The 17377-nt window shown below is 37.6% G+C and overlaps 2 protein-coding genes across 5 annotated transcripts; both read left to right on the top strand.

Moving 5' to 3' along the window:
- The first annotated feature begins 44 nt into the window (after positions 1-44).
- On the top strand, positions 45-5743 carry LOC111777861 (ABC transporter G family member 15-like). Of its 3 annotated transcripts, none has more exons than XR_002812426.1 (11): positions 45-187; positions 293-1101; positions 2066-2145; positions 2216-2677; positions 2774-2896; positions 2970-3101; positions 3183-3467; positions 3549-3821; positions 3893-4000; positions 4075-4495; positions 5374-5743. XR_002812426.1 is itself a non-coding variant. In XM_023657588.1 (10 exons), exons 2-10 carry the CDS (start codon positions 858-860, stop codon positions 4429-4431), a joined length of 2064 nt encoding a protein of 687 aa, XP_023513356.1. In that variant the 5' UTR covers positions 45-187; positions 293-857; the 3' UTR covers positions 4432-4940. The 3 variants fall into 3 exon arrangements, 1 of the variants encoding a protein (XP_023513356.1); XR_002812425.1 differs by lacking the exon at positions 5374-5743 and adding an exon at positions 4803-4940; XM_023657588.1 differs by lacking the exon at positions 5374-5743 and having other exon boundaries at positions 4075-4940.
- Positions 5744-6977: 1234 nt separating this feature from the next.
- Positions 6978-17266, top strand: LOC111777185. Of its 2 annotated transcripts, XM_023656657.1 has the most exons (12): positions 6978-8009; positions 8115-9762; positions 9884-10123; positions 11260-11380; positions 12113-12265; positions 12474-12718; positions 12901-12970; positions 14124-14330; positions 15260-15492; positions 16226-16304; positions 16381-16518; positions 16774-17266. In XM_023656657.1, exons 1-12 carry the CDS (start codon positions 7475-7477, stop codon positions 16969-16971), a joined length of 3867 nt encoding a protein of 1288 aa, XP_023512425.1. In that variant the 5' UTR covers positions 6978-7474; the 3' UTR covers positions 16972-17266. The 2 variants fall into 2 exon arrangements, with proteins under 2 accessions (XP_023512425.1, XP_023512424.1); XM_023656656.1 differs by having other exon boundaries at positions 6979-9762.
- The last annotated feature ends 111 nt before the right edge of the window (positions 17267-17377 follow it).

The following is a 17377-nucleotide window of genomic DNA, read 5'->3' as shown; positions in this document are numbered from 1 at the left end:
CTTCCTCATTAATTAAATATTAATGAAGGAGGAAGCTTAGGCTTAAGAGAGGAGGAGCCAGCGGCGGAGAGATCGAGAGAGACAGATGTCGGAGAGGGGGAGCGGCGGCGACATTGAAAGCAGAACAGAGGATTTGGCTTGGCTTGGCTTGGCCTGACGTATTTAGGGCTTTTCTGAGCGTTGTAAGGTAATTTCGAAGAGTGTATGGGTGTGTGGGTATGGGTATGGGTTGTTCTGGATTCAGTGAATCATATTTATTTATTAATTTTTATAAATTTTGATTCATAAACAGGCATATCATATTGCGCCTAAAAGTTGGGCGACTATGATATTTTGGTCTCTAATTTGGGTACGTGGCTTCCAATTTTGCACGCATTAGGCACCCCTAAGTTAAAGGATTTTTATATGGCTTATTTTTTTCTTTGAATAATAAATGGTGATATGGTTGGGTAGGTTACATTATTGTGAACCACATTAAAATCCTCTTCTCCATTGTCACTTTAATTTGTATGTAATATAAAATTAATTGTTGATTAAATATATTTGAATTAGTGTGAGAATGGAAAGCATCACATTCACATGTTCATTTAATATTCCAACTCACCACCCATTCCCACATGATAATCAAACTCAAACCCCCTTATCGTCTCTTCTCTTCTCTTCTTCTCATTTTCCTCTTTCATCATTAATTTGGTGTGCACACCTCCATTTGTGGCAGCATTTATAGTTCTACATAATATGTTCATTTTGCAATATTATTTCCTTATATATTATAATTCCCCTTCTCTCTTCCTATGTTCCTCTTTCTCCCTATCCTCCATTCTTACTCTCCCACTCACCCATCCTGATTCACCACCATGGAAATTCACCACCACGCCGGAGGAACCCATTCCCACCCCGATGCCGACGCCCTGCGACGGGGAGAAGAGCGAGGGACTTACCTTGTGTGGGAGGATCTCACCGTCATGCTTCCTAATTTCACCGATGGCCCCACCAAGAGGCTACTCAATGGCCTCCGTGGCTACGCCGAGCCCGGCCGGATTATGGCCATCATGGGCCCTTCCGGCTCCGGAAAATCCACCCTTCTTGATACTCTTGCAGGTCCTTTTTCTCTCTCTCTCTCTACAGATTTATATGCATGCATTTTCTTTAGAACTAGGAATTTTTCAAAGGGGACGCGAACACTTTCAAGTGTTTTGAAGTTTGTTTGGATGTGATGATAAGATATTCTAACCGGGGATTGGTGAGTACTTTACCTCTCTTCCGTGTTTGTAAGTAAATGCCGATTCTTTCTTCTTTCTTCTTTCTTCTTCTTCTTCTTCGTCTTCCAATTGTTAGTTGGATATATTTATTGTTTCTTCAGTGATTTTAAATTTTAATGTTTTCTTTTTTTTATATATATTTTAATTTGATGGATTTTCTTTCGAGTAATATTTTTTTTTATTAACAAAATGAATTTTGGTCCCCACCGACTAAAATTAAATGAGTTCTACTCTCAACAGTCAGCATTAAATGTAATTTCTCCCTTTACAACAAAATTATATAATTTAATTCATTAATATCACATTGATTTTTTTTTGTTTTTTGTTTTTTATTTTTTAAAGTTAAACATATCAACGCTAATTCTATTAATTTTGCTATTTTCTTTCTATGAGAGTTAAAAAAAAAAAATTAAAAAATTAAAAATAGAATTTGATTCTGAATCTAAAAGTTTAACTAGAAAATATGTGATTAAAAACATGAGAAAATTAAAAAAAAAAAACAAAAATAAAGGTAGTTTTAAAATAATAGTTATTAAATAGAACCATTTTTGATATTACTATAATTTTGTGTGAATTCTATATATGAAAGTGTGTATAGTTAGGATTAAGCAATTATAACAATATTCAAACATAAATTTTTATAAGTTCAACCAAAACTCTGAGATTTGATCGATTGTATATATTTCAATGAGTGAGAACTAGTGTGATTAAAATTATAGATCAAGTTATCCACTAGGATGAACGGAAAATTTTCTTTTAAATCAATTAACGGAATTAACTAACCTTGTCAACTTACGAAACAGGGAGACTCTCCAAGAATGTGGTAATGACTGGAAATGTTTTCCTGAATGGAAAGAAGAGGAAGCTCGGAAATGGCGACGTTGTAAGTACTCTTCTCCCTTTCAGACTGTAACATTTATGTATGAGCTGAAAATTTACCTCAACGTTTGCAGGCCTATGTAACCCAAGAAGACATACTATTGGGAACTCTAACGGTGAAAGAAACCATAAGCTACTCTGCCCAGCTGCGGCTTCCGAGTTCTATGACCAAAGATGAGCTCAACAACATCGTGGAGGCAACGATTTTGGAAATGGGTCTTCAAGACTGCGCCGATCGATTGATTGGGAATTGGCATCTTCGAGGAATTAGTGGTGGGGAAAAGAAGAGATTGAGTGTTGCGGTTGAAATCCTCACACGCCCTCGTTTGCTTTTTCTTGATGAACCCACCAGCGGCCTTGACAGTGCCTCCGCGTTCTTTGTCATTCAAACTCTTAGAAATGTTGCTCGTGATGGGCGGACTGTTGTTTCTTCAATTCACCAGCCGAGTAGTGAGGTTTTTGCGCTCTTTGATGACCTTTTTTTGCTCTCTGGAGGTGAGGCTGTTTACTTTGGGGAAGCCAAAATGGCTGTACAGGTATGTGATTTCGGGTTGCAAACTTGCAGGTTTTCGCCTTCCAACTGTTTGATGAAATGTCTCACTTGTTATTTGGCTTGGTTATCTGTTTTGTAGTTCTTTGCTGAAGCTAATTTTCCTTGTCCAAGTAGAAGGAATCCATCCGATCACTTTCTTCGTTGTATAAATTCAGATTTCGATATCGTTACAGCCACACTCAAAGGGTCTCTAAGAATTCGAGTAAGAACATGTTTTGAATTGCAACCAAGTTCAAAAAACTACTGGTGGATTGAGTTTATACTTTTTTTTGCAGGATATCCCAGAATCATCAGACCCTTTCATGAATTTGGCAACGGCTCAAATCAAGTCATCGCTTGTTGAAAAATATAGGAGCTCACAGTATGCAAGTAGAGTGAAGGCAAGAATTCGAGAAATCTCCACCATTGTAAGCGTGATTCTGTTACTAATCCTCAAGAGAACAAGCAATTTTTGGAACAAATTGTATGAACAGTTTCATCTTTTCCAGGAGGGACTTGAAGTTGAAGATGAAAAAGGAGGCGGAGCTAGTTGGTTCAAGCAGCTTTCGACACTGACCCGTCGATCATTTGTTAATATGTGTAGGGATGTCGGATATTATTGGCTAAGGATAATTATCTACGTGATAGTCTCCTTATGCGTCGGTACCATCTACTTCGATGTTGGAACCAGTTACACCGCAATCTTAGCTCGAGGAGCCTGCGGTGGATTTATCACTGGCTTCATGACATTTATGACTATTGGGGGCTTTCCATCTTTTACTGAGGAAATGAAGGTAAAACATCTGATATTGGAAGAGGAGGTTGGGCTGGACGTTCCTTTAGTGTTCTGAAGTTTTAGTTTCATTCTTCTGCAGATGTTTTACAGAGAAAAGCTGAATGGATACTATGGAGTTACAGTGTTTATATTGTCAAACTTCCTCTCTTCTTTACCGTTCTTGGTTTCGATTTCGATTGTTTCGGGTACCATCACCTTCTACATGGTGAAATATCGGCTGGAGTTCTCCCGCTACATGTTCTTCTGCCTTAATATTTTTGGATGCATTTCTGTAATAGAAGGGTTGATGATGGTTGTGGCTTCATTGGTTCCAAACTTCCTGATGGGAATTATAACAGGCGCTGGAATCATTGTAAGAACATTTAATAAAGCTTGCTTATTAGAATCCACAGCCTTGTTTTTCATTTTCTTTTTTCCGTTCAGGGTATCATGATGATGACCTCTGGCTTCTTCCGGTTGTTGCCTGACCTTCCAAAGCCCTTTTGGCGGTATCCAATCTCATATCTCAGTTATGGCTCTTGGGCACTACAGGTATCATCATCCATGTCCAGTCTCTTAAAGCAGCTTCCATTTCATGATGATAATTGGGTGGTTTGATTCTGCAGGGTGCTTACAAAAACGACTTGATCGGGCTCGAGTTCGAGCCAATGATACCGGGAATGCCGAAGTTGAGTGGGGAGTATGTAATCACCAACATGTATGGGATTCCATTAAGCCATTCCAAGTGGTGGGACTTAACAGGTCTCATGCTCCTTGTTCTTCTATACCGAATTCTGTTCTTTGTTGTCTTGAAATTCAAAGAAAGAGCTTCACCATTTCTGCGGACAATATTTGCAAAGAAAACTCTGAAACATCTCCAGAGAAGACCTTCCTTCCGAACAATGCCTTCTATTTCCTCTAAGAGGCACCAACCTCTTCACTCGCTTTCTTCTCAAGAAGGTCTCAACTCTCCTCTCAACTAGAAGCAGAAGCACCAAGAACGATGACTTGGGAAGCTTGTACCTATAACAATGTAACTTCTAAGAGGTATGTAGTTAGCTGCGGATCCTCATTTCAATGGAATTTCTTCGATATTTACTGAACTCGGTTCCTTTTCAAGTTCACCATTAGCCCATATTGTCATTTTTGAGCTTTTCCTTTCAGACTTCTCCTCAAGATTTTTAAAACGTGCCCCTAGAGAGAGGGGAACGAAGTTTCTACACCCTTATAAATAATGTTTTGTTATCTCCCACTTCTACTAGCTAATAACTCTTCACCTCGAAGCCCGAATGAAACTTGAACTCTAACTATTTGTCCCCTGCTATTAACTCTCACCCACTTCGCCACTTGTCAGGCGGAGAGAGACGATGCCCGATTTGCTTGATGAGAAACACACACACACACACAGGCCTTGCATAGACATCTCACTTTGATGTTTTCTCCATATCTGTCACTACTTATAAAGATTGTATCAACATTGAACACTTCTCTTTTTCCTGATTGATAGCAGAGGAAGTACAAAGAGAGATGGGCATGTACCATTTAGAAGGTGGAATACTACTTGGTCGTATAGAACTCTTTAGTAGTACCACAATTACACGCAGTTAGGCATATAATTAATGCATGCACACTGAATACGGCATACTTGATATACTGTAATGATATATTTAGAAAAATCACAGTTCCGATGGAATGAGATTGTTCTTTTGTATTCCAAGAGAACTCAACCTACACATAGCCAATGATCAAGAAGAAGTAAATGAGATTGTGGAAATGGGTCTATGTGGATTATTGGAAACTGGCATTTAAGAGGCATTAGTGGGGAAGAGAAGAAAAGATTAGGTATTGCAATGGAAATCCTCACCAGAACAATATCATACCATTGTTGTGATTCCTAACAGCCTTCTCCTTGTTCTTAACACCAGCATTACCAGAATCACCTTCATCACCATGATCATCTCCACCGCCCCCTCCTCCGCCGCGCGAAGAATAGTTATCGCCGCCAGCACCACCACCGCCTGAAGAAGACACCAAAAAACAGCGGTCCACGGTTAATGAGATCGCGTTAGTCACATCGACGAGTAAGCAAAATACTATTGCCCTTGAGGATGTGAAAACTGAGGAAGTGGAGATGCACAACTGGGCAAACGCGACGGTGATGACTGAAATAAACTATTCCGATTGAAGTTAGAGAGAGAGAGAGAAAGAAGACGGGTTAGTGAAAGCTGCAAAAGTACTAATTTATACGTTTCCCTTTAATCACATCTAAATCTTCATGGGCCCAGCCCAAAAGTATCTAAATCTTCATGGGCCCAGCCCAAAAGTATCTAAATCTTCATGGGCCGAGCCCAGAAGTACTAATTTTTCATTTTTAAAAATCATAAAAAGTTCAAACCTGCCCTAAAATTGAAAATAATGTCATTTCATAATTATTATTGATTTTATATATAACAGGTAAAAACATTGCTAATAAAGGCCTGGCATAGATTTCATTTGACTAATTTTAATCCACCTTTTATTCCTCATTATTTACTTTAATTCTCTTTAGCAAGAAATCCAAACGTTCAAAAATTGACCCTTTATTTTTGTCAGAGTTCATATATCATTCAATCATATATTAAAATTATATATGTAGAGTTCAAGTCGACATCTTCATAGTTGAAAATCTTGCAAATCGAGCTCGAAGAGAAAGACGAAGAAAATCGAAGACACTAATGGTACAAAACTTTGTTTGGAAAAGAAGAAAGTTTCGGAGCTTACCACTCTTCATAGTTTCTTGAACATTTTTTAGGGTCTAGTTCCCGTAATACAAGAATGTGTACACTCTTCCGTCATACAGTAATAGATCATCGAATAAGTCTGGATCGAGTGAATTTTTTTTTTTTGGATAATCACTATTTTAATAATATTCCAAATGAGGGTTGTGTTTATAAAAGTGGAATTTGGCCCCCACACCAAATAAAAACATTATTGTGCTTTTCAAGACATTAATAATTCACAAGGTTATCCCTTTCAACCCTCTTGAGAATATGGTTTTTATTTATTTATTTATTTATTATTATTATACATGCTATGTATTAAACAATGTGATATACGTCAACCATAGACTTTTCACTCCCTCAATTATTTGCGAGATATATGACCTTTAAAGTTCACCTTAATTATACAATTACATTATGCAATATCCAATCCAGTTGTCACCTCTCTCAAATGAAATAAGTGTAATATAGTGAAATACAAGATTGACTAGTAGTCTCAGTTAATACGAGCATATCCGTATAAATTAAAAAATTGGAGTAATTTAATTATAAGTTAGAATGGATTTGATGGTTAAAAAGTGAGCTTATTTTATTTTATTTTATACGGGATAGAAGATTTATGAAATAAGAAGAGAGATAAAATAAAACCTAAAAATGTGATATTGATATTGATATTGATATTGATATTGATGGGATGATTGTGATAAGAGCGAGGGAGGAGATGGACCCAACGCCTCAAACCTAATAATATGAGAATGAAAATGGAATAATAAAAGACGGAGAAAAAAAGGAAGCAAAATGAAGGGATTGAAGCTGCAAACACAATTCATGATATTGAAGGCGCCCTTGCAAGATCAAAAACAGCGCCAAAGAAAGCAATCAGCTTCTTTATCAAAGTCACACCTGTGATTAACTGTTGAAAACCCAAAGAAATCTCTCTTCCTCTCTCTCTCTCTCTCTCTCTCTCTCTCTCTCTCTCTCTCTCTCCGTTTCTCTCTCTTCCTTTTGTTTTTGCCTTCCAACCCAAGGAAATAACTCGGACCTCAAAATACTGTTGCCACTTTCCATTTCAATCCCATACTTACGCCGAATCCGCTATGATCGTTGTTTCTGCATTGGGTTTCAATCGGGCTGCCATTGATGGGCGGGCTCGAGGTTTGAAAGGTAACCGGTGTTCGTGAGCCTTCTAAATCCCCAGACCCATCTCTGACTCCCAGATTTATGATTCTCCAATTTGTTTGAGTTGCCAAAACCTTGCCCCTACGACATGAATTCATCAAGTTTCCACGATAATGCTTCTGGGTCTTCCAATTCTTACGATGGCTATTCGAACTTCAGTTTCGTTACGCAATCGGTTCCTCGATCCAAGTCTGGTCTTACGAGGCCGAGGATGTCGAAGGTGAGGAGGCAAACGAATACCCAGGATTTGAGGTCTGCGGCGGTCCCGGAAACGTATCGACCCTCCACCGGGAATTCATTTCCGCCCTCAATTTGGGGTCAGGATTCTGTCTCCGGTAAATCTGGGTCGGGTGGGATTGGGAATCAGCCATTTGTATTTGGAGAAAATAGGAGCACCACCAGCTCGAATTTGGAGAAATCAGAGAGAGGAGTTCTTGATGGAATGAAGAAATTGAATATCGAAAGCGTGGATGAGTTTTCGATTGCCAGAGATGGGAAATTCAGCTTTAATGCTGGCAATAGAAGTTCGAGTAAAACTGAGGTTTTTGATAAAGGAGGCGATGAAGCCATTGAATCAAAGCTTCCGGATGACATGAGGAAATTGAACATTGAAGAAGGGCAAGGTAATGCTGCACGAATTGACAAAACTATAAATGAAAGTTCGAGGTTTAGATCAAATGAACAGGCTAAATTTGGTTTGTGGAGCAGTAATGTTGTTCATCCTCTAGTTTCAGAACTCCCCAACAAGTTGCAGCATTTGAACATTGAAGATAGTGGGCATCATGATAGCGGCAGTGCTGCATTTAAATCTGAGGGTGTGGATACGTTCGGATTGGACAAGGGTAAGGGTGTTACAAGCTCAGCAGATTCTCTTCCCGAGAAGATAAAAGGTTTGAGCATAAGGGGCACATCTAATTCAGCAAATATCAACACCCAAGGGACTGGTGGTAATTTTGTTGAGCAAAAGGATACAATGTTGTCAAGAAAGATGGAGGAGTTGAAACTAGATAAAAGGACACCTTCATCTGGAGTAACTGCAGAGAAGACAGAAATGCAAAATTTTAGTGATTTTGACCGAAATCTTGATCAACCATTGGCCACGGACATTAAATCTCAGAAGTTGCAGGAGTCTAAGGACATGGGAGGTGGTCAGGTTTCTTCATATGCACAACATGACGGTAATGATCAAAATGGTGTCGCTATGCCGCCTTCTTCAATTTTTTACAATGATATGCAACCTGTTGGTAGTACATTTCAAGTGACTGATACAAACAGAAACAAAGAAACAGATTACTTTCGCTCTATGAATAAACAAGAAAATACTGGATCGGCTTTTGTAGAATTTAAAACACCAGATGTCAAATCCAACATTTTTTCTGCTGGAATCAGTCCGAACTTTCAATTCAATGCACAGAGGGATCCAATTAGAGAATTTGGACCGAATAGTAGGAGTGGAAGGTATAATCCTACCGCGGCACAGTTGCGTGTTGATCAGGAGACTCATCATTTTGGTTCTTCAAGGGAAGGGGATCCCCTGGTGAGTTACAAGGCGTCTGAGCCCTATTCACCAATGGACGTTTCACCATACGAGGAAACACTAGCTGCTGATCCAATCTCTCGTGAAAATTCCGTGACATCCAATGAATCACTCAATCTTGACAACAACTCCATTGTATTTGACGAGTCAATCCCTGAAGTCTTAAATGATACTATAGACGAAGATCTGCTTAATGCTACAGAAAGCTTAAATATAAGTGAAACTAGTTTGGGTGCAACTGAAATAGAAGAAGATGAAGGCTCTATTTACCATTCTCATGCAAACCATGGTGCTGAAGCTCCTCTAGAGGAATCTGTTTCAGTTGCGGATACCGAAAGCTACAAATCTGCAAATGAAGAGTTGGATTTTAGTGGTGATCGAACAGCTATTTCAGAAGAAACAGAAGTCAGTTCGAGTTTGAAATTTGAGAGGCAGGATAGTGATGGCCGGAAGCAATTTAGTTTTTCTTCAAATTCAGAGGATGCATCCAGGTCAAACTTTATATTTGCTGCCTCATCTGCTGCCCAAAGTCAATTATCTGCATCCAAGCGCCAATACAAAAAGAAAAGTTGGGGAAAAGTTGGTCAAGAGTCTCATATTTCCTCAACAATTGCCATTGAAGTTCCGCTGTCATCTTCTTCTGCGCAATTTGTTACATTTACGGGAAATTCATCACCAATACCGGCTCAAAGGAGTCAGAAAGGAGATCCATCTATGGCTCAGTGCAAATATGGAGCTGACTCTTGGGTGAACATAGACCAGGAGATGAAACAAGAGTCCGTTTCTACTATAGCAGCAACAGTTGCTGCCCAGGAGGCTTGTGAAAAGTGGAGATTGAGGTTAGTGTTTTGGTACTTATGATTGTTCTTGCCATAGATACCCTATAAGGTGTGTTCTTTGGAATTTTTCATTCCAACTAGGTGATTATCGTTTCTCTTTTGTTTACTTGACATTTTACAGAGGGAACCAGGCATATGCAAGTGGTGATTTATCTAAGGCTGAGGACCATTACACTCGAGGGGTGAATTGTATTTCAAGAGATGAGTCGTCTAGAAGCAGTCTCAGGGCTTTGATGCTTTGTTATAGCAATCGTGCAGCAACTAGAATGTCTCTTGGAAGATTGAGAGACGCAATCAGTGACTGTACAATGGCTGCTGCTATAGATCCTGGCTTTTATAAAGTGTACCTTAGAGCTGCAAAGTAAGATCTCGCTGTTTCTTTATTGTATAAGGCCTGCCTAATTCCGAGTTTGATACACACATATGCACTTGTCCGTAACTCTTTAAGATTACTTTGTTGACTTGCTATATTGAGTCAAAGTAATATTTTCGTACCAATAGTTAGTTGCTGAAGCATTTATGTGTTTATTTAGCTGCAATTATATACATTTCGGGTGCCTACTATATGCAATGATTTGATAATGATAGCCATCACTTATTTTCTTGAGTTTGTTTATTGGACAATTTTTTTTTCCTGATTCAGTTGTAGTAAAAATGATTTCATCCAAAGATTTATAATGACCAAACAATAGGATAGCAGTTGGTTTGAATCTGGTAGTTTTCCATGGAACATAACTTATCTTATCAAAGTGACAAGTGAATTGTGCGACCTTTAACTTATGGCAAGCCGGGGTGTGTGCTTTGATGTGAGGCCTTTAGGGGAGAGGAACAATAGAATTTTCAAGGAAGTGGAGAGGGATAATAATGATGTCTTATTTTCATCCCTTGTTAGGTCTTATTTTGCATGGTCGGCCCCTTCGTTTAGAGGTGTTCCCTCTTGTGGGCTTAGTTTTTTTTTTCATGCCCTTGTATTCTTTTATTTTTTCAATGAAAGTTGGCTTTTCATCCCCCCAAAAAAAGTAAAGTGTCCGAATTTATAATAATTTAGCATTGGAAAACTTTATTTAATATCCTTAGTAGGTGCATTAAGATTTTAACACCTGACCTCAAAATGCATTTGAGTTTACAGCTTAACTTCTGGACCATTGGACCATCGATGTAGGAGGCTATACCTACTCACTAATAGAATAAAAAAAAGAAAAAGAAGTACTAGACCAACAGAGAACATATAAGACATATAAAAGAATAATTTTGCTTCTCCTACCATCATGTGTTCTGGTCGCACCAGGAATGATTTGCAAGCGATTCTTTTTGTGTAGACCAGAACCTTTTAAAATAGCTGATTCTGGTTGTGCTTGGTTGCCGTACATAATCTCAGTAGTGGATAGTTTTTTTGTATAGAAATGTTTGTTGACTTTTTATGGATGGAACTGTGTGTTAAAGTAGATATTGAATTATGTTCATAACATATCGCTGAAGTACTATCTTATAAATTAGCTGTTTCCTTGGCCTTGGGGAAGTTGAGAATGCGTTTCAATATTTCACGAGATGCCTGCAGCCTGGGAATGTAGACCGAAAAATTGTAGTGGAAGCATCTGATGGTTTGCAAAATGCTCAGGTAACAAATTTCTTTCTAGGATATGATATCTTAATCTTTTTAGTTTTTGACGTGTATATTAACATCACTAGTGGAAGCCTAGTTTGTGCAATGATTATAAAAGCAGTGGATATTCTAGCCATGAGGAGTATTGGAACTCAATCATCTCTTTGCTTCCACATGATGTTCTCTGTCCCTTATTTTTTGTAATTATGACCAATTCGGCTTCTTTTTGTCACGCTTAGGCCTTATTGGAATATCTCATCTCCTTATTCTTTGTATGATCTTTCTCTCAATATAGTATACAGTTTCTTGTAAATAAATAAACAAAAAAACCAATGAATATTTTCATACTTCTTATTCTCAAGTTTACAAATAATATACTTCATGCCAATACTCTTCGGCTAATGAATATCGGGTTTGGTGGGTTACTCGTTACTTTTCCTTCAACCATTGAGAAATTGTAAGATTCGAGTACTAGTTTATTTCTTGAAAAAAGTTAATACATCGTAACACTTCCTATTGTCGCCCCAATTTTTCTAACTTATCATCGTGAACAGCATGTTAAATTGAAGCTCCACATATTTTTACGATCTTTTTGTTTATTATGATAGAGACAAACTTCTTGCGGGAGGTATATGTGGTTTTTTCCAAAATTTAGGTTAGGTTTTAGGTTTAGTTGATCGGTCACTTTTAATAGGTGTAACTAAGTTTTTTTATATGTCCAGTCTTATTATTTCTACTGGCTTGCAGAAAGTGTCTGAATGCATGAAACGTTTAGCTGAACTTCAGCTAAGAAGCACATCCAGTGATATGCAGAGTGCTCTGGAATTAATTTCTGATGCTTTGGTAATAAGCTCATGCTCAGAAAAATTGCTTGAAATGAAAGCAGAGGCTCTTTTCGTGGTTTGTTGCACTTCCCTATTGTTATTGTTGTGTTCTCTCTCTCTCATTTTTTCCCATTTCCCCTTCGTTTTTTTTGGGAGATTATATGGAATTTTACTTCAAGTAAACTAACTTTCACTTTCATCCGAGAGGCTCTGATCTTCATGCAGCATGACTATGTTCTGTTTGTTTTTTTTTCCCAAAAAAAAAAAAAAAAAAAAATCTGCAGCTTCGAAGATACGAGGAGGTGATTCAGCTTTGTGAGCAGACCTTAGATTCTGCCGAAAAAAATTGTCCTTCAGAAGATATTGTCAGTCAGACCTCTAATCTGGATGCTTCTGAAATTTCAAAGAAGTTTTACTTTAGGATTTGGCGATGCCGCTTGACACTCAAGTCCTACTTCCTTCTGGGAAAACTTGAGGAGGGTCTGGCTTCTTTAGAAATGCAAGAAGAGAAAGCGTCTACAATGATCGGGTAATTTGTTATGCTTCCGAACATTACTATACTAGATTTCAAAATCTCTTCTTTTCGGCTGGAAAACAGATAAAAAAAAAAAGTAAACTGCAAAGAAGATTAATTAGAGACGAAAAAGATTATTTTCATTATCAGAAAATGGAATTGTGGGGCTTTCCCGGTTTGATAATTTTAAGTTCCAGGAATGGAAGAAAGTTTTTGGAGTCATCAATACCACTAGCCACTACCATGAGGGAGCTCCTACGTCACAAGGTATCCCAAGTCAATTGCTTTCTATATGTGCATTACTATTTCAAATTTCTCCATTCTATTAGCCATAACTCGATCATATTCATATATCATTTTCCAATGCTGTTCATTTTAACGATCCTTCGGATTTTCAGACAGACCATATTCTATTCAAGTTTGAACTCTTCATGATATGTGAATTACCGATTGTATATTTACTATGTGCCTTCTTGGAAATCCGTGTAAAAAGAGAAGATGATTCTGGTGAAATTGAAATAATTCTACTAGGCAGCAACAAATGTCTCTGTCGGCATGATTTTGGTCCGTGAAGGAAATAAAATATCTTTGTGCAAGTAAATACGAAGTACGAAGTTTAGACAATTCAACCTTATTTTTCCTTTCTAGGAAATGAGTAAAGATGAGAAATTAGCCCAGCTCACAAGGGCTTACACAGATTCTTCATTTGGCTTTAGTTAAAGAAAAAACCGGAGTTATAAAAAAAAAAAAAAGTTATGTAAAGTGTTCCAAAGGGAAGCATTGAAAATCAATCCCAAACCTCATTTTTTCCGGCTTATCACGAAATTCTTTGGTTTCTTTCCCACCAGACTTCTCAAAGAAGTCACTTCATAGCAAATTCAATAGCACCTTTCCCTTTAGATGGACAGGGCTGCCAATCAAAACTTGCTTCAAACAAATCTGGCAAAACTTTAAGCGCATGGTTTTTCCTTTGAAGCAGGAAGCCTCACAATGATCTCCTCTTTTCTCATATATGAGTACAAGCTTGATGATGGTTGTAGTACTATGTTTTGAAAGACACTTGGGTGGGGCAATCACCTTTATCAGAATCATTTCCCAGACTGTTTGGCCTTTCTGTTTCAAAGGAAGCTTCTGTGGCTGATCACTGGAACCATAAATTGGTATCATGGGCTATGGATTTTAGAAGAAACTTTAAAGAAGAGGAAGTCACACAATGGGCTACCCTGATTTCCATCTTATCATCCGAACAGTTTAATTCCAGCTAGGTTAAATGGCTTTGGGGGTTGGAGAAATCTGGGTTTCTCCACAAATATTTTTTACTGTCATATTTGCATTGATTCGTTATTGTAAATACTCCATATCAATTTAGCTGAGAGGACATCTTATCTCCATAGTCCTTCCCCCCACTAAATGACTGCAGGCTGCTGGGAATGAAGCATTTCAGGCAGGGAGGTATTCAGAAGCCGTTGAACACTATACAGCTGCTTTGTCATGCAATGTTGAGTCACGTCCTTTCACAGCTGTTTGTTTCTGCAATCGGGCTGCTGCATACAAAGCTCAAGGCCAAGTTATTGATGCTATTGCCGATTGTAGTCTTGCCATAGCCCTTGATGAAGAATATTTCAAGGTAACTTTTCTTTTACTTTTATATTAAAATTTCTATAAATACTACGAACCCAGCTGTCAGAACTTATCTAGATGGTGCATTAGAATAGACATTTGATTCAAATATAATTCCACTTGGTAAAAATGGTTGAATTTAGTTTGGTAATATTGCGTGGGCTTAGTGGTGGAATTTTCCTCATACATACTAGCTTTCAAAATAAACGTTCACTTTTATTGCACTCCAATGAATGGTATGACCAGAATTTATAGTGTGCTTGTATTGATTCTGATGGAAGAAAAGCAGGTCGGGTACTAGGGGGACTTTCTTTTAAGGAAAGGACTTCTTGGTCTTGCATCCAACTTTCTTGTAAAGTAGGTATTGTTGACTGTCGCATTTGAATTTAGAAGAAATTTATGAACAAAGTATGTTTTAGTATCAATATCTCAAAGGCATGTCCTGAAATGGAGTAAACATTATACTTCAATGTCTTAAGAAGCTAAAATTTTAAATTGGATCCTTTTAGTTGAGCTAGAATTGGGATGCGTAAAGCTTAAACTGATGCAGAAAAATATAATTGCAATAAGTGGAAATGAAATGCTCGTTCAAGTGCAACTTTTTTTTGCATACCCCCGCAGTGCTCCACCAAAAATGCTCAGTGTTTTAAGGATATTGATATATTATCTGGCGATCATATAATTCTTGTGTTTAGTTAACAGGTTACCTTTTTCTGTTTGGTATAAATAAAAAACAAAGAACAAATAACAGCAATTTTTAATGTTGAAGTCAATACCAAATAATTTTAGGAATATCTAAATATAATTTTTCAAAAGACAAAAAATCCTAAGTATCCCCTAATTCTTCTTGGTTTACCCGAAGAAAAATTAAAATGCCACTGTAATGAGCACTAGCATGAATCTTAACATGTTTTGATTGAGCTTTTATATACACAGGCAATTTCTAGACGGGCCACGTTGTATGAAATGATTAGAGACTATGGTCAAGCAGCTAATGATCTCCAAAAGCTTGTATCACTTTTGTCGAAGGAATTAGAGAAGACCTATAAGTATGCGCCTTCTGATAGATCGAGTACCAGTACAAATGATTTGAGACAAGCTCATCAACAGCTTGCAGAAGTTGAAGAAGAATCAAGAAAGGAAATTCCATTGGACATGTACCTAATTCTGTAAGTATCATCCATCATTTAACAAGTTTGTTAAGAAAGAGCTGGCTTTCTTTGAGATGTTGCATTTGGCAGTGAAAATCGTGGTTTAGATTTTAAGTTTGTGGATTAATCTATTAGAATATTTCCAACTTTTGAGTATTAAAATAACTTGTTTTTTCAATCAATGCAACGGTTTAAATTTTATAATTCAATACAAATATTCAAATACTAAAACAAAACAAAGAGACCCCTCTTTCCCTTTCCATTTGAGTTATCAAATTGATGTTATACTGAACACGATGTTCATATAAACACCTATTCATGTCCTTCCCTTCCCCCTTTCCGGATCCATTTCATTCTGTTAGTCTTCGTATATATATATATATATATATATATATTTTTGTCTGCTGGGGATAGTAATCCTTTGTGCGTTACATGAGATGGCACGGTGCTTATGAAATGGGGTCAAGGGTCTAAGAAGATCCCACGTTGTGAGCTACGGTGGGTGATTTAAGCACCAGTGCAATAATATTTATTAGTTGTCCTCTGCTTTATGCAGTTGTCAATAATATTTATTTAATTGACAACTACATTTGTTCAGTACAGTTCAGCTCAAAACATTAGAGGAACCTTTACTGCTGTTTGTGGTGGTTTAAGATATTGCATCTAAAACTTAGCAGTAGGATGATAAATTTAAGAGAGGTCCTTTAATTTCAGGTTATGAGATTCACTAGTAATTTTACTTTGATGGCAGGGGAGTTGATCCATCTGCATCTTCCGCTGAAATTAAGAAGGCATACAGGAAAGCTGCTCTCAGATACCATCCAGACAAGGTTTAATTTTGTCTACTTTTTTGATATGCTTATTTGTTTCGTGTGTTTTCTTAATATTCGTTGCTCATTTGTTTAGGCTGGCCAATCCTTGGCTAGAGCAGACAATGGCGATAATGTGCTATGGAAGGATATAGCTGGAGGAGTCCACCAGGATGCTGATAAACTTTTTAAAATGATTGGAGAGGCATATGCAGTACTCTCGGATCCTATTAAGGTAACTGAAAGGTTCCTATCATCTCTTCTGGCCTGTTGGGATAGTTTTTTTGTAACTTCTTTTGGAAGGTTCTTCCCCAACTTTTGTATAAAAATTGGTTTCTTTCTCTTCATGGACATCTCTTAGTTTTACACAAGTCAATCTCACATATCATGCTAGGCTATGCTTTTTTCGATTTTACTTCTAGGTAATACAGCTCTATACATTTTATCAGATGATAATAGCCTTAAAGGTAGAACCGATCTGTTTTTTCAGCGCTCCCGATATGATGCGGAAGAAGAGATGAGGACTGCCCAGAAGAAACGCAATGGAAGCAGCACCCCTAGATCTCACACAGATGTTCATCAAAGTCATCAATTTGAAAGAAATAGTGCTAGGCCTCAGTGGCGAGATCTATGGAGATCTTATGGTTCTCGAGGATCAGAATTTACTCGATCAACCAGGTATTCGTAAGAACTCTTTGCCAACATGCCATGATGGAATGAGGTTTTACACTAGAGCTCATCAAATAAATGATCTTTCCATCAAGAAATCCTGCAGCGGTTTGACCCCTCATAGTGAGACTGGCCAAAAGTTGACAATGGCTTCATGGGGGTCCCTGATGGCTAAATCTTGAAAAAGAGGTCGAGGTCTGACCCTTAACACACCAACCTTGATGCCATAAGGGAAGTAAAATGGTGTTCCAGATTTTCATTTCCATCTAGTAGCTTGTCCATACAATTGAGAGTGAGGTTTGGTGATCTTATAGGCGANAATGAAATATTGTAATATTTCCATTTCATTTAAATAGATAGACATTCAAATAGCATAGTAAAAAAAAAAAATAAAGAAAAGAGAGAGAAAGGANAAGGACCAAAAA

The sequence above is a fragment of the Cucurbita pepo genome, chromosome LG16 (genome assembly GCF_002806865.2).
Source record: "Cucurbita pepo subsp. pepo cultivar mu-cu-16 chromosome LG16, ASM280686v2, whole genome shotgun sequence".
Taxonomy (NCBI): domain Eukaryota; kingdom Viridiplantae; phylum Streptophyta; class Magnoliopsida; order Cucurbitales; family Cucurbitaceae; genus Cucurbita; species Cucurbita pepo.
This window is presented reverse-complemented; position numbering and strand designations above follow the sequence as displayed.